Source organism: Grus americana, chromosome 1 (assembly GCF_028858705.1).
Source record: "Grus americana isolate bGruAme1 chromosome 1, bGruAme1.mat, whole genome shotgun sequence".
NCBI classification, from domain to species: Eukaryota; Metazoa; Chordata; class Aves; order Gruiformes; family Gruidae; genus Grus; species Grus americana.
In genome coordinates, this window is record NC_072852.1 from 38,115,107 (window position 1) to 38,137,896 (window position 22,790).

General features: G+C 35.8%; 1 protein-coding gene across 2 annotated transcripts in view; it reads left to right on the plus strand.

Moving 5' to 3' along the window:
- XPOT (exportin for tRNA) overlaps positions 1-22,476 on the plus strand; it is a 30,431-nt gene extending 7,955 nt beyond the window's left edge. For both annotated transcript variants that reach the window (XM_054813322.1, XM_054813321.1), the window contains exons 4-25: positions 10-66; positions 1,639-1,708; positions 2,920-3,138; positions 3,712-3,896; positions 4,266-4,434; positions 5,751-5,987; positions 6,308-6,346; positions 9,482-9,544; positions 10,533-10,657; positions 11,521-11,665; positions 11,824-11,943; positions 12,110-12,204; positions 12,999-13,068; positions 13,514-13,752; positions 14,231-14,516; positions 16,382-16,571; positions 17,791-17,907; positions 17,993-18,108; positions 18,604-18,651; positions 20,152-20,223; positions 21,333-21,389; positions 21,900-22,476. In XM_054813322.1, coding sequence (XP_054669297.1) covers positions 10-66; positions 1,639-1,708; positions 2,920-3,138; positions 3,712-3,896; positions 4,266-4,434; positions 5,751-5,987; positions 6,308-6,346; positions 9,482-9,544; positions 10,533-10,657; positions 11,521-11,665; positions 11,824-11,943; positions 12,110-12,204; positions 12,999-13,068; positions 13,514-13,752; positions 14,231-14,516; positions 16,382-16,571; positions 17,791-17,907; positions 17,993-18,108; positions 18,604-18,651; positions 20,152-20,223; positions 21,333-21,389; positions 21,900-21,926 — 2,746 coding nt within the window. In that variant the 3' untranslated portion in view covers positions 21,927-22,476. The remainder of the gene's footprint in view (positions 1-9; positions 67-1,638; positions 1,709-2,919; positions 3,139-3,711; positions 3,897-4,265; positions 4,435-5,750; positions 5,988-6,307; positions 6,347-9,481; positions 9,545-10,532; positions 10,658-11,520; positions 11,666-11,823; positions 11,944-12,109; positions 12,205-12,998; positions 13,069-13,513; positions 13,753-14,230; positions 14,517-16,381; positions 16,572-17,790; positions 17,908-17,992; positions 18,109-18,603; positions 18,652-20,151; positions 20,224-21,332; positions 21,390-21,899) is intronic.
- The last annotated feature ends 314 nt before the right edge of the window (positions 22,477-22,790 follow it).

A 22,790-nucleotide genomic window follows, 5' to 3' on the forward strand; every position in this document is an offset into this window, starting at 1 on the left:
ATTTTGTAGTGATGATCACATCAAGTTCTTTTGCTTTCAAGTTCTGGAACATCAGATTAAGTTCAAGTGAGTAATTTTTCTTGATACTAGCCATATACGTCCATTTAATTTTCCCTTTTTATTTTGCTTGTAAAGAAACTTGAAATGGTATCTCATCTTTGTGTGGTGGATGAGGTGGCTTTAATCCAGTCCAGAGGACTTTCTTATATTTCTTCACCTTTTCCTGGGAGAGGAGTAGTTGCGTTTTATGCAGCTGTTAGATTTTGAGCAGCATGCTCTACTTAGCTAGTCTGACACCTATGTGTGGCCCGACACAGACCCAAATACCAGGGATTGCTTGAAACTTACTTAGCCATTCCGTTCTGGAGATTCAAGCCTTACTCTGTACTCTCACTGATTTTTGCAGAAAACAGTCCTGCAAACAGCAGCCTTGCTCAGTACAGAGCCCTGGACTTCAGACAAAGCCCCATTCATTCAATAACCACGGCAGAGATGTTAAGAGAAAGTCTTTTCACTGACTGGTGTTTTTGTAGAATCATAATTTTAGGAAAAAATACTTTGAAATAATATAAGTCTAATTGTATGGAACTACATTTTTTCACGCTTTGGGCTTCTTTGGTCTGGACTTGAACATCATGGCAGAGGTGTCTGCCTCTTGGAATATTATCATGACTGGTTCCAATACACTTGAATATGTGGGTGAGGCTTTAGGTAGGAATAAGAAGTATTTTGCAACTGATTTTCACAATTATGTATCAGAGCAAAAATGAAAGACTTAACTTTCTGTGATTTTTATTTACCTGATTTTTACGTCATTGCCCATCTTCCTCTGCTTGTTCCACTCCTGTCACTTGCTTCCTGCAGTATATTTTCTCTTGTTTTCCTGCTTCTTACTTTCTTTGAGCATTTTCAGTGGGGTTGTAGGGTGGGTTTTTTTCTCCTCCTTAATGAATAGTTACTTGTGACAGGAACACTGTAGTCACATTCAGCAGTCATTCCTGTTAAGGACTGTACCAAACCTATAGCTAGCTCTAGTGCAAGGAGTGTTCTCAGCTTAGCTAGTTCTGGAAAGGAGCATGTGTTGTGTAGTCTTTGAGGTGGACTGGGTATTAAGTAAAATTTTTCCAAGACTCTGTGTATGACGTAAAGCAGTGTTACTTGTTTGCTTTTTTGTTTTGGCATATGTCTGATAATAAATGTACTGTAGGTCAGATCAGTGAAGGACTTCCTTTTCCTCACTATTGACAGTCTTCAATGTGTAATAAACAAGTTTGAGCAGATACAGATGTCTCTTCCTTCTCCCTGTGGCTTACGGTCAAATGTGTATTTTTATCAGGGTCGTAAGTCCTGTCCCTGATAGAGTAGTCTTCCTGCAAAATTTCAAGGTCCTACTCCAATACCAGAGGCAGTGGTGCCTCAAAATGTAATCCATTAATATGGGCAAAGTGTTTTTCCTCATTTTTATGTCTTAGATTCAAACTTTTAACATGCAAATAGCTGTGTAAATTCCTTCTCTAGGAACCTTTTATTTACATTAATGAGCAGTATTACGTGCAATATTAAAAGAGTTTTTGCCTTACTGAATGTTGTGCTTGTTATGAAGCAGTTGTATTTTGATCTCCTTATGCTTTGTTTCAGATACTCTGAACTTACTGAAGTCCAACAGCAGCTAATTAGGGAAACACTCATAACATGGCTGCAAGCACAGGTAAGTATGTCCCTTCACAGCAGTCTTCCATAGTAGGCTTATTAGTAGGCTAACGTAAGGCATTGAATGGGCACTAAATGTTTAATCTGTAATTTGAGTTTACAGATGGCTTCCTGAAGAGATACAGTATCTAATGGTTAAGAGCTTTTAACATGCTAATCTTTATTAGAAATTCTTTAAATCAGATGTTACAAAGAAGTCTGCACTTGAACTTCTTACTAAATATAAAACTTTTATGTCAGATAATGATTGTGGTTTAATCAGTTGTGTGTGAAATAAGGGGTATTAAAAGTTTCCCTTTGGCGAGATATAATCCAGATTCCTGGTGTTCCTGAGTGGCTGGAGGAGGAGCAGTAATTCTGTTTTTAAGACCCTCCTGGCCTAACTCCTGTTTGCTTAGAATACTAGCAGATGTTTATGAATGAACAGCATCACTCCTTTGTTCATACTATGGCACAGTATTGGCTATTCTTTCTTGTGGAATTAGTTACTGTGGCTGAATGTGTAGTATCAGTTGGACCCAAGAGTCTGCAATCAGCAGAACCATCAAGTGGGCGGACCCAAGTCTTTGCTTACACCTGCCATTGTCTAGTTTTCATTTCACTTCTGCACTGGAAATTAACATAGTTGTTTTGTTTGTAGAAAACTTAACAGTAGGAAATAGAGTATCATACAACCTGAATAAGAACAGATCATTGTGAAATGAATTAAATTACTTTTAATTTCTCTTTGTGGCAAGCTGTTCCATTTAGGAGGAGTTTATAGAAAAGGGGAAGGCAAGAGAGGGAGATTGGTAGTGACGGATTTTATCTCCACCACCACCCAAGCTTAGATTTAGAAACTTCCTTTACTATTCTTAAAGCTAGCATCCAATGTAGCCACAAGCTAGCTATAAGAGGTCTGTATCTTGGTTTCTGGAAGTTCTTGTTTACTCCTTTCACCAAACTGACAAATTAGCTCTTAGTCTTTGAATAGTACACTTAATGTCTTAGTCCGAAGCCTTTCACTCAGTACTATGTCACCCAGGGACAGTATTTTCTCTGTTTCATTACAATTTAGCTATATTTTCTTCAAAATCCTTGCGAAGGCTTTTTATTGATCTCAACTAGGAAGAGAGGTAGTATGTTATCACTATACAGAGATCAACAAGCATATATGATTCTTCTCTAATTTAGTAAGAATATACAAATAAAATATCTTGTTTCTACCAGATGCTGAATCCCCAGCCTGAGAAGACTTTTATTCGCAACAAAGCAGCACAAGTCTTTGCATTGCTTTTTGTTACTGAATATCTTACAAAATGGCCCAAGTTTTTTTTTGATATTCTATCAGTAGTTGACCTTAATCCACGAGGCGTGGATATGTACCTCAGAATCCTGATGGCTGTTGATGCTGAGCTGGTAGACCGGGATGTTGTTCATACATCAGAGGCAAGTTATATTGCATTAACATTTGTTTTAAATTTCCAAAAAGTTGTCTTACTTTAATTAGAGCACACAACTTGCAGAGATGTTGGGTTTTTTCCTATAGCAACTCTGCCTTAGAGACATTAGGTGGTTTAGATCCAGAAGCCATATGTTGTTTAATGCTTTTTATGATTTCATACTTTTCAGTCAATGTATTTTTTGCTTGAAGAGCTAACAAATAAAAACTAATGGACTGAGTTAGCCAATTCAGTGTTAGACCAACTCATTTTAAAATGTTAATTTCTTCCAATGCCTGTTTTAAGGAGTCCTAACATCAAAAATCCATTTAATGATCTAGAGGACCTTTCCCCTTTGTCTGCCTTTCTTCAGTGTTTGGGCACTGTGGTAGAACAAAAGAGTGAAAATTAGGGTATTTTGGTTTTATTTCTTGCAAGAAAATAATGTGCTCTCTTTGGGTTTCTGATTTATTTATCTTGCTAGGACAAGTGGTGTCTGGTAGTGGATACAGAAATGCTACTAATTTGACAAGATGCTCATCTATGTCAGGACTGATTTGTCCTTTTTCTGTATTGATAGGAGGCTCGCAGGAACACCTTATTAAAAGATACTATGAGGGAACAGTGCATTCCAAGTTTGGTGGAATCATGGTACCAAATCTTACAAAACTATCAATATAATAACTCAGAGTTGACGTGCCAGTGCCTTGAAGTAGTTGGAGCTTATGTATCCTGGATAGATTTGAGCCTGATAGCCAATGAAAGGTAAGGGGTTTTTGATGGAATATGTTTGCAAAAATAACCTTGATAAGCATGCTGACTGTTTTTCTATGAAACAGAATTAAAACTCATCTTTGAAGAAGGACTTTTATATATAAAAATCTTTGGAGTTTTGGGGTTTTTTTTAGTAGAGTGATTGACTTTGCAAGCCAAGCTGATATAACGGCCAAAATACACTACAGAGTTTGCTGGATTCTCCTTAAAATGTATAAAATGTCAGATTTAGTCAGTACAATAGACTTTAAAACTGTCTCATGAGAAGAAACCGTTGTAAATATGCACACAAATAATATAAAGCTTCTATGCAGTGCTACTGTGTACATATAAAAATAACCTTTTTTTTCCCCGCTGAAGGTTTATAAATATGCTGCTAGGTCACATGTCTGTGGAAGTTCTCCGGGAAGAAGCCTGTGATTGTTTGTTTGAAATTGTAAATAAAGGAATGGACCCAATTGACAAAACAAAATTGGTTGAATCTTTATGTCAAGTATTACAGTCTGCTGGCCTCTTCAGTATTGATCAGGTTTGTATATTGATTTTTACAATAGGAATGAATCATAGGTTTCTGACAGTTCTTAAATAAGCAAATGAGCAGAAAATTATAAAACTAAGTCCACAGATTAGGGAGAATTAGTTGTGCATCTGCATCAAAGCTAAACACTTCTTACGGTTTTCTCATACTTAATTTAACAGCTTTTTATTAATATTCCTTATCATTTAAAACACACTGCATTTTGTTTGTCCTCAGCATGAGTTTTTCATTTTAGAAACAAGGTACATAACTCCTTTGTTCCTCTCTTAAAACATGTTGTGTGTACCTTTAATGCTGCTTCTGTCTTTTGTTGCCTTGAATCTTCTCTTCTGAATGATTCTGTAATAGGTCTTGTAGCCAAGGTGGAGGTTTTTTAGGGTGAGACATTAGATCAGCTGTGCATAGTTAGGTAGGGGAAAGAGCTTTCTTAAGGGTATGTGTGCTGTTCTGCATGTCTACACCATCAGACATGAGGCTTGAAATTCTTACCTATTAGCTGGAAATGTGTACCTACTAAGCAAACATACATTCCCTGGCAGTTGCAGCATTTAAGGAACAGCTCTTTGCTACCTGCCATGGAGAAAAAGGAACCAGTCCTTATGAAGCTGTAGTCCTTAGATTGCAAGGCAGTTATCTCTTCATTTTGAAGCCTTTGTCAAATTTGTATTCCTACTAAAATGCCAAAAATGTGCATTCATCAATTCAGGAGGTGTTCCTCTAAAAATCTTACCTCAGTCTTTCTGAGGAGGACTTGTTGTTATTCTGCTTTTGTACAGTTATGGCAGGGAGCAAAGCATCTGTTTGGGGTGACAGATCTAGGGGTATTTCTCAATTCTGATCAATGTATTTCCACAGAAGCAAGCCATAAATATTTAATATTAACTCACTCTACAGGCAGTAACGAAAGTTGCTCATTATCAGTATTTCTGAAGTGAGCTACAGCTTTTAATTCTTTGAAGTTTTCCCATAAAGATTTTCTTATACAGCCTAAAATTTATGGTAGGTATGTGCTTCTGCTTTTACTTTGAACCTACTCCTTGCTGTAAAGTAAAAAGAGAAACAAACTAATCTGAAGAGATGAAGCAAGCTACTGTTGTATAATGGAAGACAGCCAAATCTGGCATTGCTTTATTTTTTGTCTCCATGTACACTAGGGAAAATGAAGCAGGCAATTGTACTTTCCATCTAGGAGACAAATGTTGGTTTTACTACTTCTGTATACTAGACATGGATAGTACAGGTTGTAAGCTCATGCCACGTAAAGATGGACTCTGTTAGTATTTTTAATTGGACGTCTTCTCTTGCAGGAAGATGATGTGGATTTTCTGGCCAGATTTTCTAAGTTGGTCAATGGGATGGGGCAAGCATTAATAGCTAGTTGGACTAAACTGATAAAAAATGGTGACATGAAGAGTGCTCAAGACACTCTGCAGGCTATTGAAGCAAAAGTGGCCCTGATGTTGCAGCTGCTAATTCACGAAGATGACGACATCTCATCTAATATCATTGGCTTTTGTTATGACTACCTTCACATCCTGAAACAAGTAAATATGTCTGGCTTCAACTTAGCATCACTCTCTGACATATGATTTAGTTTGATTTTTGTGGGAATACATGAATCTTGTAGCATGTGCAAGCTGACTTGCAAAATATTTTGACTAATTAGCATTCAGTATCTTTAATGGGTGTGGTCATGCTGTTTCTATAGTGTTGTTTAGAAATCTGAAGGAATTGGGTTAAATCTTGTGTTAAGTGGAAAGAAGGCTTGCAGATCATATGGCTGTTAGAAAAGCAAACCTGTCTTTTCCTATTAGTAATAAAGAAGTTACTATACAAAAAATAACACTTGAAACTTATTTTACAGCTTTCTGCACTTTCAGACCAACAAAAGGCTAATGTAGAGGTAAGCGTTTTCTTTTTACTAGAGATTCTTTTTTCCAAGAACACATTGGGTCAGAATCTTTCATTTTGCTGAAAAAAATCATGGTTTATTTATATGCCCTAAAATGTGCATGTGACAGTAATTAAAAGGGAAGACTTAAAAGTAAGGACAGTGTGTTCCATCTTCTGCTAAGTAACTACAGCTGTTTCTTTAAATAGTAAACCTATATTGAATTGTGTATGAAGATGAAAGCTATTTTAGAGCTGGTCTTCCCAAGCAACCCTTAAGCATATGTTGGTAAGCTCCTGTACAGTCTGCAGAGTTGATAGAATGTTCTTAAATCAGGATAGAAGAGGAGGGTTGTTTTTTTCCTGAAGCTTTATTTTTATTAAGACTTGCCCTAATTCCAAAGGATTGGAAGACGTATGGGAAGATTGTCATAAAATTCAACCCTTGATAGTCTAATAAGGTAAACTTATGAAAGAAGCTGCAATTCAAATATAACAGTTGTACTTATAATGAGCAGTTATGTGTTAAGCATTACATTAAACTATACATTAAAATTAAATTTAAGTTTAAGTTTATATGCTCGAGTTTATACAAAAGCTTAAGTTTATATATAAAGGCATTGAGTTTAATAAATAAGGTTTATATCTAGTTTTGGAGGTAGTAAACTTGTGGGGGGTTTTTTCAGCACAGTCCTTCTTAAATTTCTTTTTCCTATGACTGTTCTGCACCAATGTGGATGTACAAATTCAGATCTTGAACTGGTTAGATTGGTGCAGATATTTTGTAAGTTCATATAGGTGACAGCCATGATTCCTTTTCCTTTACAAAGAAAGCTCAATTCAGTACCTATACTAACATGGAAAGTTGAATTTGGATAACTGCGGTCTTAGATTATCTTGATCTGGTTTTGTCTGATGTCTGTTTAAATTGGATGAGGTAACACAGTAAGAGAAATTTGATAACATCACCGAATCTTTTTGTCACTATGTCTGTTCTGTTCTTATAACTGGATCAAACCCAATTGCTACTGCAGTGCACTTAAGACACTTAAAATTCGAATATGTTACTGTTCTGAAATCTGTTGTTTTGTTAAACTTGCTTTCATACTGAAGAATGTTGTTATGATTATGTCTTAATTTTACTGAGCACTTCTTGAGGATTTGTGTTAAACTGAAAGTAAGAAAGTATTAAGAAATAGCCTAAATCTTGCTGTTGTCTGCCTTAAAGCTTTAAGTTGTGTGCTTAGCAGCATTCCTTTAAAGTTTTATGCCTAAGAAGTTCTCACTTTCAACTTGCTTGTTATTTGAACAGGAAAAAAGGGGATCTTGTCTATTGTGCCTTTGAAGTCCCAAAGTTTGTTGTTTTTTTTCTCATCAGCAGGATCACATTTTCAATTCTTAAAATGACAGGTGGTTTCTTAGCATTATTAGCTACAAGCATATCACATTAAGGTTTTGCAATTATTTTAATTCTTTAATATCACTACTTACAGAGAAGCAGAGACTTATCACAGATGATGCTGACACTTGGTGTCAATAGAAAGCCTCATCACATTCTTGCTATTTGACCACGTTCTTCCTCAAAGTATTACAAATGTCTATTTCTGCAAGATCACCAAGAATTTAATTTAAGTAACCTAAGCTTAATTCATTGGTCCATTTTGGTGTTAAAGAACTTCAGGTTTTGCACTTAAAAGGAAAAATATGTAATTGTGATTAATTTGTCAAAAGTTTTTTGTTGTGGGTTTTTTACCACGTTCTCTTGTTTATTATTTGTCTGAAATTTGTGGCTATCTGCATTCAGAACCTCCAGTACTAGAAGAGAATAGTAAAAGGCTAATCAAGTTCTTGCTGATATGATCAGCACTTTCATTTGCTACAGTTATAATAAAAGCTGTTGGCTACTGAATTTAACCAATATGGAAAAAAAAGACACAAGTTTGTTTTTTCACCTGGTAGTAGGTATAGAGATGAGGTGCTCTATTATGCTGATCAAATACCTGTTATTCTACTGGGTCGTCTTGAATATTTAGTGAACTTGTTCCTTGTAATAGGTATATGCATATGTCCTGCCCCATTACTTGTTGCTACCTAATATTCTCTTGGACTTCTAACATTTTATTGTTGTTATAGATATAAAAATGGTCTGCTTCTGATTCAGTTTTAATTATTCAGAATAGCTTTTTGTTCATTTGAAATATTTAAATTTAATACACATTTTTGTAGGTTCCCCAGAACAAACTTAAACTAAATTGAAAATTAAAAATTAGTTTAAAATTAAAATTTATTTTAAAATAAATTTTTAAATACTTGATTTAGCTAACTGTGTGTGTCAGTCCAATTTCTGTCTATCCTGGAAAGCATGAATGGAATTGAGTACTCCATGTGTTTTAAAGATTAAATCAGAGTTCTAAAAACCTGAACTAGTAAATGCTTAGTAAGATCAAAGCGATACATTTATAGTTTGAGACTTCAGTAGAGACGAGATCAAGTTTTAGGACTTGGCAACAGTCCCTACTAAGGTGAAATCACATCAGTGCTTTAACTGATCTAACTTGCTGCTGCTGAAAAGAGAAGGTTTTGCTTTTCTTACTTTTGTTTACTGCTCCGGGCTCTCAGTCTTGGATTCTTTGCTGAACCAATTCACCTTGTTAACCTGTTGTCCTAACCTGGCTAAACCGCAACACCTGTCCCCAAGAAAATGTCTCAAGGATGTTGAACTATTAGAGGAGTTAATGTTATGGCTAAGCTGACCTGCCCCTTTAGAATTGGATCTTGGACAACCTGTTTAGCTTCCTCTGCCTAGCTCAGTCATAGTCATCTTAATTGTTGTTTTCAGTGTGAACTGAACAGCACAGATGACAAGCAGGAAACAAAGCCAGGCAATACTGTCGGAGACTGACTGAGAGCTCCAAGTCATCTGTGCTGTGTATCTGGAATGGCATCTGTGCATTGTTTGGATATATTCCTTCTGTTTTAATTTGGACTGCTACTTCTGCTAAACCTCTGAAAATAATAATTCAAATGGGATTTAAAATGTTTGTAAACATTTAACACTTGCTTTAATGTTTCCTTTACTGTAGGATTTTAACTGTTGCTTCTTATCACTTGTCTGCTTCTACACTTACACTTCTGTTTTTTATCTTAGGCAATCATGTTGGCTGTTATGAAGAAGTTGACATATGATGAAGAATATAATTTTGAAAATGAGGTATATGTTTGAAAATTGTGTTATACGAGTAAACAGACAAATGCAACTTAAATTACATGTAGTAAAACTTGCTGACGCTTTTAAAATCAATATTTTTCATAGACTAAGGATTTGAAGGTAGGAAGCAAAGATCTGTAGGCTGAATTTTTTTCCTGTTTGGAAAGCTTTTTTAATCTCTGGGCATGTCTGCATAGGACAAAACAACATAGTAAAGGAATATCTAAGCCAGTTCAGTTAACAGAATATTTCTGGCTGCATTTGTGCAGAACTATTCCTAGGCAAATACAACTGTGCTGTTAGCTAAACATAGCTGTTGAACTGGCTTGTTCAGTGTGAGTTTGCATGTTTCTGCACTTCACTTCTATCTTGCAGAAAGATTTGAGAAACATTGTGTAATGAAACTCTTAAAGAGATGCTGCTTCACCTATTTCAGATGGTCAAACCTCGGCAAAAATAAGCTAAAGGAGGCGGAAGGTCTTTGATTTCACTTTCCTCCCATGCTTACGTCTCTGTCAGCTAGCAGTAACGATTGTTACTTTTGCTCCAGGCTGTTTGGAGACCTATAGTCTTAAACAGGTCAACATAAACTGTATACAGTCCATGATAAATGTTTCTGTCAGTTTAATTTTAAAACTAAGCTAGATGCTGAGAAAGAACATCTTTGAGGAGTGAGTCAATTTTTGAGAATTGGATCAATAAGGCTTTGCCAAGAGCATTTTATTTCTTGTACTTTTGGCTAGTTTTCAGTTTGGAAAGCTTTTTTAATGTTTCTGGACTAAATGGAGTGGTTCTCAACATATTATAACCAGCCAAAAAGGAGCCTGCTGTTATGTTGCAAGAGCATAGGGTAAGCATTATTGAATTCTCCGAGCATGGCATACTGTTCTTGCATGTACACGTTTTTGTTTTACGTGTAATTGTCTAAAATGGTTGTCGATTAATTTAAACATGAAAATACAGACTTCACTGACATGTGAGTGTTTTGTAGGGTGAAGATGAAGCAATGTTTGTGGAGTACAGAAAACAGTTGAAACTGTTGCTGGACAGACTTGCTCAGGTCTCACCAGAGTTACTGTTGGCATCTGTCCGCAGAGTTTTTAACACTACACTTCAGTAAGTTGGGTCTTTTAACTTGTTTACATGATACCCTTAGCTTTTTTTTTTTGCCTTTTGTAACTCTCAGAGTTCGTAATAAACGTAAGTGTGGTGTAGCAAGGTGAAGCCAATTGTTAGAATGAGTTTGTTACAACTTCATGATAAATATGACTTTGTATAATCTTTTACTCAGCTGCTTAGAAAGAAAAAGCTTTCTTTTTGTAACCTTAAATGGCAGCTATTTTTTTTTCCTAGAGATATTTCTTGATCTTTATCATTTACCTACACAGCAACAGCCATTTGGACAGGTGTTCACTTTACACCTCAAGACAATGCTTGTGAGATGTGGCAAAATTTTATGTATTACTGCTGTCAGAAAACCAAGGTTAAAAGTGAAGTATTTTTTACAGAAGGAGCAGAACCAATCCTGGAAATGATGCATGTAAACAAAGAAACATTATTACTAGTCACCTGACTAGGAGGACAGTTGTGTGTATACAAATAGGAATCCAGTGTTGTTGGTGGCTTCCTTGTACGTTGCTCTTCAGTGAGTCCTCTTTTTAAGTGAAGCCGAATGGCTTGTACATTTGTCATAGTAGGTGGTTTTGTACCTAAATAAGCACTTCAAGAAATTTGTAGCTTTCAAATTGAAACTGATAAAAGAAAACTGGTGCACTCTGATGGAGAGGTGCTCTGTGCATAAAATCTTCCAGAAGCATCCTGAAATACTGCCTATGTCCTACTGTGTTTTTCTTAGTTTAAATCTGTTCTTTTTATGCTGTGCATCTGAAGAATGCTCAAAAGAAAATACTAATGGGGTAGAACTGTGATTATTTCATAAGCTACTACATACTAACATGATCTTCGTATTCTTTCTCTAGGAATTGGCAAACTACACGATTTATGGAAGTAGAAGTAGCAATAAGGCTGCTGTATATGTTGGCAGAGGCTCTTCCTGTATCTCATGGTGCTCACTTCTCTGGTGATGTTACAAAAGCTACGGCTTTACAAGACATGATGAGAACGGTAAGCATGTGTGTTGCAGAAGCTATGTAAAAATGCTAATAAAGACTGGAATATTCCAGCTGAAATGGCTCATCTTAATTGCCAGCATGTCACTTACATTGTAGTTTGTTGTTACAAATGACTAAAGTACTAACTTGCTAATGCTTTTTTTTTTGTAGCTGGTGACTTCTGGTGTTAGTGCCTATCAACATACATCAGTGACCCTGGAATTCTTTGAAACAGTGGTTAGATATGAAAAATTCTTTGCTGTTGAACCTCAGCACATTCCAACTGTTCTAGTAAGTTTCATCTCATTTATATTTTTTTACTAGATAAGTTGTTTAGATTTTGGAAATCTTATTTCCTGGAAGTCACTATAGTAGCTGAGCTTCTTAAATTGTTGAATGATTAGCTTCCACCCTCCTTCTTAGGAATTCTAAGACTGAAATACTTTTTTGATTACAGATGGCATTTTTAGATCACCGTGGTCTTCGCCATACAAGTCCCAAAGTACGAAGTCGAACGGCTTACCTCTTTTCCAGATTTGTCAAGTCTCTTAAGTGAGTAAAGCTGTTACAATGTATCCAAATTGCACTGAATTTACCATACATAGCCCTTCTGTACATCACAGCTGCAACAGACTGGGCTTCAAGTGGACTGCAATGAAGTAATATATCCAAACAGTGCTCTAGCAGGGTTGTCCTACTGTGTAAGACTAAGGTAGCAGTGGAAAAAATTGACACAGAACAAAACTGGAATACATATGCTTATCTTACTTTCATTAGATGTTAAAACTGATCAACAATGTAAAAAATGTCTGTCCTGCTTCTCTTCAGCAAGCAGAGCTGAGAGTGATCTGGAGACTCCCAAGAGTAACTCTGCCCTGTCCCTGACCAAATTCTGATTATTTACAGAATTTATACTGATGAAGTTTACTCAATGTATTAGAGCCCTTCAAACGGTCCAGTCCTGTTGGTCTTATTTCCCAGGCATGTACTTAATGTAGAGGCAGGAGAAGCTCCAAGATGGTTCAGATTTCAGAAGGATCCTATTTTTTAACTGTTAATGAAAATATTTCACTCAGATGAGTGAGGCTATTTATGCATGTTTAAAAAAAAAAAAAGAGGGAAAGAAAGACATTTTGTTTCTCACTATGCCATGTATCTTTTTGGCCTAGCACAAGCACCATATTGATAAGCCAGATTTTTCTACAACAGTGCTTTGATATTTAAAGGGGAGTTCTATATTGACAAGGTAGTTTAGTGTCCAGCTTTAGAGCTTAAATAAAATACTAAGAAACCTGTAAAAATGCACATGCTTCTAAATAGTGTTATGTACTTGTGTTTTACTTCAGTAAGCAAATGAATCCCTTTATTGAAGATGTTCTGAATAGAATACAAGACCTGCTGGAACTTTCTCCTCCTGTGAGTATTTACAGCAGGTTTTTGTAATAAATAAGGCTTGCACTTAACTCATCAGTGTGCCTGAGTCCTTACTGAATTGCAAGCTTAGCACACAAACATTTAAACATAAATAATTGTCCTGCTTTTTTGGTGTGAGATCACTTTCATGCTTACATTTGTACCTAACTTTAATAATCTTGCTTATGTGGGTTTCTGGGAGTATAGGCTAGAGATGGGTATATATAGAAGGCTATCTGTCTGAATTGTATAGAAATAGTTGTTCCTTCAAATATGTTTTTACCTGTACTTGACACTTCGACTTAAGTAGGAAGAGAATAAAACTATTGTAAATACACTATAGAGATTACTTAGATATAATTAAACAAAGAAAAGTATCTTTAAACTTTGAGAAGACAACTTTGATAAAGGACATCTAGTCAATTATGCCTGTTATCTTCCATTTTAGGAAAATGGTTACCAGGCTCTGTTAAGCAGTGATGATCAACTTTTCATTTATGAAACAGCTGGAGTATTAATAGTTAACAGCGAATACTCTGCAGAAAGAAAACGGGTTCTAATGAGGAATTTGTTGACTCCGCTGATGGAGAAGTTCAAAGTATTGTTAGAAAAACTGATGATGGCACAAGATGAGGACAGACAGATGGCACTGGCTGACTGCCTCAATCATGCCGTTGGGTTTGCTAGGTAGGTACAGCACAGTGACTCTGTGTGTTTCTGGTTTGAGTAAAAGGGAAATATAAAGGATTTATTGGGAGGAGGGCCTGAGTTTCTACCTGTGCTTTATTGACCTAGAAAATCATGGTGGTTGTAGAATTTCTTATGGTAGCCCAGAAAATGAGTTAAGTTCCCTTAGAAAAAGCTGCTATGGATATAGATACAGAGAATATTAAGCAATTTTATAATGAACCAGCATCTATTCCCTTCCTCAAAGAGTTGTATGGAGCTATTCTAATCATACATTGTTTGTAAATTGTCAAAAACTGCCAAAGTGTAACTATTTCATAGCAAATAATTCTGTTCATTACTTCCAGTGTTTGGCTCTCATTTCATGAAGTGTAATATTCTAGTTTAGTGCATGGGTTTTAAAGAATACATTGTTCTCAGTGTTACTCATTGTATCAGGATGTGAGCTTATATAAAACTTGATGTATTTCTTTTACAGCCGAACCAGCAAGGCTTTCAGCAATAAGCAAACTGTAAAACAATGTGGCTGCTCAGAGGTTTATCTGGACTGCTTACAAACATTTTTGCCAGCTCTTAGTTGCCCATTACAAAAGGAAGTTCTGAGAAGTGGTGTCCGTACTTTCCTTCACCGCATGATCATTTGCCTAGAGGAAGAAGTTCTTCCATTCATTCCTTCTGCCTCTGAACACATGCTTAAAGATTGTGAAGCAAAAGATCTTCAAGAATTCATTCCTCTTATAAACCAAATAACAGCTAAGTTTAAGGTATGATATTGCATAAGCTGTTCAACGTCAAAGTGTTGCTGATACCTCCTCTTTTCTGGTTCCAGAAAAATAACTATGTGTCAGAACCTTATCTCACAATTAGTAAGTACATTTCTAAGGCTGCTACTGGGAAACACAGTGTTCAACCACGGTTGTAGGTTGCTGGAGTCACAGTGATTAAATGAGTGTTCTTCTTTGATTAGTGTCAGAATTTTATATTGTTTCTAAATTTTTCAGTTTAATACTTTAAAATAAAATACGACTATCAGCACAAAATTTTTTTGACACGATTAACTTCATGTCCTCCAATGAAGTGTTAAGCTAATATTGCAAACTATGCAAGCTCCAAAGTGAATTTTCTCATTTCTTACAACGAGATTTCCAGGAGATAGAGATACAGAAACATCAGATGCATGTATAGGGAGGGATATTGATTTACAAGATCTTGATGCAGTGGTATTGCATAAAAATGTATGCTGAGGCTAATGCATTGTTATTCCATATTTGTCACCCTATTTTGAGGTTTTGAAATGGAGGCATGAAATACATATAAGTGGGAGTAGGATTGTCAACTGATTATCTGGCAAAGGTTCTTGAAGTGTAGCCTTTGAGAGCTTCTGAGTTTCAAACAGTTCAAATGCAAAGTCAATGAAATATATGAAGTTACTAACCTGTTACTTGGGCTTCATTCCCTGGAGCTACCACAAGACTATTCCACTGTTGTGAATGGGATGGGAAAATCATTGCTCTATGAGAAGGTTAAGAAACCTTTTAAATAGGCTTAAGTAAGTCTTTCAGCAGAATGCAACATTAAAATTACTAAAAGAGAAGTGCATTTTGTGAGCAGTAGAACAGAGCCATAGTATACCTGTGTGAGTCTGGCATGTGGACCTCTGTTTGGAGTATCCCATCTGCAGAGCAGAGAGAAGGAATTTTGAAAAATCAAGTATTTCAGACATTAGGGAAGACAACTGTTAGGGTAACTTGCAAAAGGACTAGAGTAGTAAAAGCAATTCAAGATAACATTAGATAATTAAAAATAGTCTGCATAAGGTAAGGAAGGTAAAGTCACAGAAGCAAGACTGGACAAATACCATGTTTGGGTGTAATGTTTAACTTTGTATGATACTGTACCATCGTATTGTAATATGTTAAAGATCCTTGTTTCAATAGTTCCACATTGAATACTTTCAAGGTACAATAAAGAGAAGATTAAAGATAAAACCTTGCTTAAGCACTGAGAAATGAACATCTGAGTTGTATCTTTATGGAACTCTAGGGTGTGGCTGAGTAGCACACACTTTCAGTTTTTCAATTCATAAATGTTCGATTGAATTAGTGCCCTTACATATATTTCTCACTGCACGTAGGACATAAATGACAAGTTTATTCTGTAATGCCAGTAGTATTTCAACTCAGGAAAACTTTTTTCTTTAAGCAGTCTCTAAAGACAAGTGCTACAAAAGGTGGCCTGCTGCCAGTTTTAACATCTTAGAGGTGCACTTTCTGTAACTACAGTGACTTTTACAATAGCTTCCCTTGATATGTCAGGGAATTTGAAATAGTGTCTGTCTGAACAGAAGGATAAGAAATCCTGAAAAAGCTTCTGTTCCTACTCAGGATGAGACTAAGAGGACTAGATGGTTTTGTGCAAAAGCCTTGAAATAGGTGGTGTGTAAGTCAAGATGCAGTAATGTTTGTGGTGACCCTGATGTGACTCACTTTGTTAAAAGTAGTTAGTACATGAAAACACTAACTGTAAAGGTGAATCAAAGCTGAGAATTGTAACAAGCCCTCAGGTTTTAATTTCATAATGTTCAACTTCAGTAGCTGTTTGAGTTGATACCCTCTTCCAATTTCCACAGACACAGGTTTCACCTTTTCTGCAACAGATGTTCATGCCACTGCTTCATGCTATTTTTGAGGTGTTGCTCCTTCCAGCAGAAGAAAACGACCAGTCTGCTGCTTTAGAAAAACAAATGTTACGGAGGAGTTACTTTGCTTTTCTGCAGACAGTAACTGGCAGTGGAATGAGTGAAGTCATAGCTAATCAAGGTAAGCAGTTCAGTTTCTCAGAGGATAGCACTGTGGTTATCCTCATCTAAGTTTTGTCTACTAAAATCATTAGCCTGTTTCCTGTCAGGTACTATTAACTATGTTAAGGTAGAATGGACTAATGTAAATACAGTATTAACCTTACCTGTTGCACAAGAATTTAGGTTTGTGAAATCCAGCTATAATAAGCATATTCTTCCTATTGATCTTTTCAGCTTATATGTGATCGCTGTGTCTATAAGGATAAGAATGGTGTATAATACATCATTGTATTTGGTGAATCAAAGATCATACCATATATAACAATGTATAGCAATGTTCAAACTGTTGGGCAAGACCACTCACAGCTGTCAGTATTCATTGTAGTGTTCATTTTCTGAAGGACACATCAGTAACTTCTGCAACTTTTTATTACTATCACCTGATCTTGTTATCTATGGTAGAAGGCATCATGTGACTTTATATATTTTGTAGTTACAGGTTTTCCTCACCCTTAATGGCCAAGTGCAAATTAATACTTTTCATAGCAGGAATTTGAAATCAAATGTCCAGTTGCTTGACTCTTTAATTCATTCTCTCTGGTTGTATTCCATCAGAATGGCTAGGGACTTGAGAAGCTTTAAAGTGACTCATCTGGCAGGTGGAGCTCAGAATTCCCCCCATCCTAAAATGATGGTAATACCTGGGGGAAAGGAAAGGGTGGCATTAAGGAACTAGTGAGAGCTTTCTTGAAAGAAGCACTTGGTAGTTGTGATAGGCCAAGAAATTTTTTAAGGAATCAAACATGGTAGTACAGAAATGTTAAGTGTGATTAAAAATATCTTTCCATATATTGGAAGATAAGCAAACTACTTCAGTGCTGCTGAGTTTTAATTAACTATCAGGTTTGGGCAGAGATGAGAAAAATTGTATTTGTAAGTAGGTCAAAGTATCCCGCTCACCTTTGTGTATATTAAAGGCCAGAAGAGCAATTAAAATCTCCAAACTTTAAAAAAAAAAACCACACAAAAATGCACCCCACAAACCAATTATAACCTAAATAAGAGTTGTCTTGCATCATAGGGGAAACTTCCAAAAAATATTTGAGATTTGTGCAAAAAAGAGCTATTTTGAAGTTGAAGCATGTCTCCCAGGTCAGTATTTATATACAATAGTGTAAGAGTACAGAAACATTATAGGCTGCAAGCTGAAATGACAAGCTCATTTTTGTGTGTTTAAGGTGCAGAGAATGTGGAGCGTGTGTTATTCACTGTCATTCAAGGAGCAGTGGATTACCCAGATCCTATTGCACAGAAGACTTGTTTTATTATTCTTTCTAAGTTGGTGGAGCTTTGGGGTAAGACTGTCTTGCCATAATTCCTTTGCAGCTGCTACTAACCATGAAGCGATAATAGAACATGGAATGTTATTTTTCTTTTCAGGAGGTAAAGATGGACCAGTAGGTTTTGCAGACTTTGTCTACAAGCACATTGTTCCTGCATGTTTCTTAGCACCTTTGAAGCAAACGTTTGATTTAGCAGATGCCCAGACAGTACTGGTGTGTATTACGGACCATTTTTTTGCTTTCATTCTTGTGGGGTAGACTCAAGCTCAGAAACCTACCATGGCCATGTGGTATCAAAGATTGTTGTCTCACAAATAAAACCCCTTATGTTTTTTATTGAGGTACCCATATGACTATTGAATATTGTGGGTACTGTATTCTGTAGTTCACCTATGCTCAAAATGAAGCTAGAGAATTGCAGATCTGAGTATTTAACATTTACCTATATTATTTATTAACTAATGTTCAGTGGAAGTGAACACATGCAGGTGGTTGTTCTTTAGTTCATTTGGGGTTCAGCTGTGACAGAAATTTTTCTGGTAGGAATGGAACAAAAATTGGAAGGTTGAGGCTCAGCATTGTGTGAGGGGAAAATTTGGGAATAATGGCATGAGCTGGCCCTTGTTTGGGGACTCATTAGGTTCTTTGGCTTTAAATACTTAGCCAATAGACTAAGCAAACAGTCTAATGTTATATATTACATTGCAGGCTTTATCAGAATGTGCAGTGACGTTAAAAACAATTCATCTCAAAAGGGTAAGCTTAATAATACTTTGCAGGGAATAACTCTTGCAGATTTCTTTCTAGTGCTTTAATCAGTTTCTAAAAATTAGATACTTACTAGGGTGAATTACTACTCTACTCCTATATAAGATAATAGGATGACCATAATGCTATGCAGGGATAGAGGATCCAGTAGTTCTACCTCTTGAGCAATTACTGCAAAATATTGATCCTTCATTAACGAGAAAGATCTGCTCACTTGATTGTTACTGTGTTTAATGGATCAATTGGCATTCTCTCACTTTTCAGTGTAGTACTTAAACTGATGTAAAAGAGCAATTAGAGATTTACTATAGAGTACTTCTGTGAAAACTGAGGGGTGTCTTTCGATGTGTAGGAGACAAAATTGAAAAACATGGAAAAATTAATCTTGCAATGTCTAATGACTAAAACACTATAGCATATTTCTGTGTTTAATGGGAAATGAAAGTGTTTCTATGTTTATGTTACTGTTTCCTGCTGCACCTTTTAACTTGCTGGCTAACTTTTCTGTCAAATGCAACTAAAGTCACAACTATACAAAAACTCGAAGAAGTTATAAACTGGCAGAGAAAAGATTATATTTTAATTGAGGAGAGCTGCTGAGTTTGTTCCTTTCTCCCCAAAAGCAATGAAGACATAAATCTGTAGGAAATCGAGCTTTGGTAAATGAAATAACTGCCTATTACAAGTCCTGTTTCTTTTAGCACTACTGATACAAATATAGGAAAAAGATCTGAAATCTTTTCCCCTCGTGTGAACTGCATACCATTTTCTAGTTCTAGGGTAACTTACGTGTGAATTAATGAAGCTGATTCACTTTCGCCTAGTAAATGTATTGGCTCATGTTCGTATACTGCCAGTGTACAGTAATCCCTCTTGTGAGGAGAGGTATCTGATAAGTGCAGATAAAGAAAACAAAAACTAATGCATTAACTAAAACAGACCTATCTACTTGTCTCAAAGGTTTGGAAGTTCCATTTTATTACTGTTTAGTCCACTGCAAATTAAACAGTCAATGTTACAAGAAGATAAACGCTATGTTCAGGGGTACCTGCCTACTAAATTTTTAACGGGAGTAGTATGCTAAAGCAGTTGGCAGATACTAATTGCTATTTTTTTCTGTGTGTGTTCATATGTCAGATAAGTAAGAAGGTGGCCCTAACTTCACTGACTTTTACAGTTGACATGTCACAAACTGACTGGCTGTATTGTAATTCTTATTTCAGTGCACTTTCCAGTGCATTCTTCTGCTGTGTAACAAAAGATACTGAATTGCAGTAGAATCCTTAATGCTAAGGTTGAAATAAAAATATTTATTTGCTAACAGCTGAGAATAACATGAGCATTTAGTATTTGATATGCATAACTTGTTTGTAAAATAGTCTTGTAGACCATGTGTTTTCAAACTCTTCTGTACCATACAGTATAGGGCTACGACTTCCCATATGTACAAAAATATACCTGAACAAATTGTGTACTGCTTTTCTTTAGGGTCCTGAGTGCATTCAGTATCTTCAGCAAGAGTATTTGCCTTCTTTGCAAGTAGCTCCTGAGATAATTCAGGTAGGAATTCCTAAAAGAACATTTTGAAAACTCTAAATGTTAAATGGAACATAATTAATACTGACAAAGTTAACCTCCTACCATGCCTCAGTAAAACTTACTCTGATATTGCATATCAGAATAAGATTAATTTAGCGTAAGGAGTAAAGTTACTGCAAGAGTACCTTGCAAAAAAGAATCCAGTGCATGTGACTGACATCTGCTTTAATTTAAACTTGAGGAAAGAGTATCAGAATACTGAAGAGTAATAACTCAAAAGTAAAATGAAGAATGTTGAATGTATAGAAGGTGTGATGATAAAGGCTATATTCAACACTACAGAAATTAAGGCCACAGCACTGGTTCTACTGCCATAAATGATGTTCAACATTAAGTGCGAGGGTTTTGTGCGCTTATTTTGGAGTAGTGTAAGATGGTTCTCAAAAGTGAAACACTACACCTGACCATTGTCTCAACATTAAGCATTACTACCATTATGGTAAGCATTGCCATGAAGAAACTGTTAGATGGACACTGACAACTTAATCTTATTTGCAACTACTTTGGATACTATATTGATCGGGTTTGCTGCATTAGGAGACAATTATAAGACTTAAACTGTAGAACTCTTAAGTAGTATTAAATGTTTGTAAGGATAAAGTATTCTGTCTTGCTGGGGCCCCAGTGTTTTCTGATCTAAGATTATAACTTTTTCAAGTGACAGGCATGCTCTGCTGGAATCTAGAGTCATGGGGTGTGTATGTAATGCTTCTCCATTGTAAATGTTTATCTGAAGTATTCATTTCAAAGCCACCAAATGTTACTGGAAAAGTTAAAAGTTTAGAATCTGATTGCAGTCCTTGTAGGTAGTCCTGTTTCTGTCTATTCAATTAAAAGTGTATGTGATCCTGTATTTGAAAACACATTTTTTTCACCCCAGAATGCACTTGGCCTGTCATAGTCTATTGCAATTTGTTATCCACAATGTGCTTTTCTTTGGTTATACATTAGGGAAAATACAAACTAATATCAATGGTTTTACGTACAAGGTATTCTATATGTCCTAACGTATCTCAGGTTGTCTTGTTGCCTCATTTAGTTACTTAGTATTTATTTATTCTCTCTTATAGGAATTCTGTCAAGCACTTCAGCAACCTGATGCTAAAGTTTTTAAAAATTACTTAAAGGTAAAGGGTTTTTTTTCTTTAAATAGCTTGTAATTCCACTTGAACTTTGTCACACAATTCAGTCATGGTAGTGACCTGAACTAAAATTGAAATATGGAATTATTTAATAGTTTTTAGCTATTGGGAATCTCCAAGTAGTCAAAGCAGCTATTTGGAAAGAAGGAGCAAACAACAAAAAACCTACATCTGTAGAATTGTCACTTATGCTCAGCACCTTGCCAGCTCCTCAATAGCTTGATATTCTAGTGGCTTATGTTTAATAGTTGAAATAGCAAAAAAGTTATGCTATAATTGTAGAGAATGTCAGAATGCTTCATTTTTGAGGGTAAGTGTATTTATTTTGGTGAGTGTAACCAAATAGCATGAGTCACATACTTGAACCTAGTGTGTTAACCAGTATGTTAAACAAGAAAATGAGCTCTGTCAAACTAATTATCTTACACCTCAACCATTTCCTTTGTCTTAAAATGGTTTTTTTTGTTGTTGTTTTTTTTTAATAATTTTTAACAGGTATTCTTCCAGAGAGCAAAGCCCTAAGGAAAGTACTGGAATCTCATGTACCTGTTTCCATAATCCAGAACTCTGGTTGTTAATTTATAAAAATGCTAACTCTTGTGCCATTCAAACTGGTTTTGTTTTTAAGAAATGTTGCTTTGTGCTTACATCAGTACATATTTTAGCCTTTCACAAAAAAGAGAAATGCAAAGCCCCCACTTGTGTCTCAAACATGATGGTATGTGACAACATGAAAAATTACCTGTATACCTACACAAACTTTTATTATGTATAGGATGATTTATGCTTATGCTGTAACACATGCAGCAATGAAATTACACTTATTTTTGAAATTAAATGTAAAAATCCCTTCAGACCATAGCAATGGTTATTAAAATGTGTACATTTTTGATACTGAGTAAAATGTTTTCATAAGACATAAAATTCATTTGTTCATGTATGGTGACATGAAAATAAAACAATCAAAGTCATTCTTGTAGATAGTAATTTCATTGAAGTTGTCTTAATGATAAAATATATATATACCTCCTATAAAACAGATTGGTTTAATAAATGATTTCATTTAAAAGTAGCATCTGGTTCTATCTTTTTTATATAAAAAAATAAATAAAACTTTATCCAGTGAAGTGTTAAGTCTCTTTGAATCATTTTGGTTGAGGCAATCAGGTGCAGTCCGTGTGGGTTCGTGAAAAGCAGGTCCTGCTTGACCAACCTGATCTCCTTCTGTGACAAGGTGACCCACTTAAGGGATGAGGGAAAGGCTGTAGATGTTGTTTATGCAGACTTAAAGCTTTTCACACAGTTTCCCACAGTATTCTCCTGGAGAAACTTTGTGCTGGGGGCTTGGATGGGCATATGCTTTGCTGGCTAAAAAAGTGACTGGAT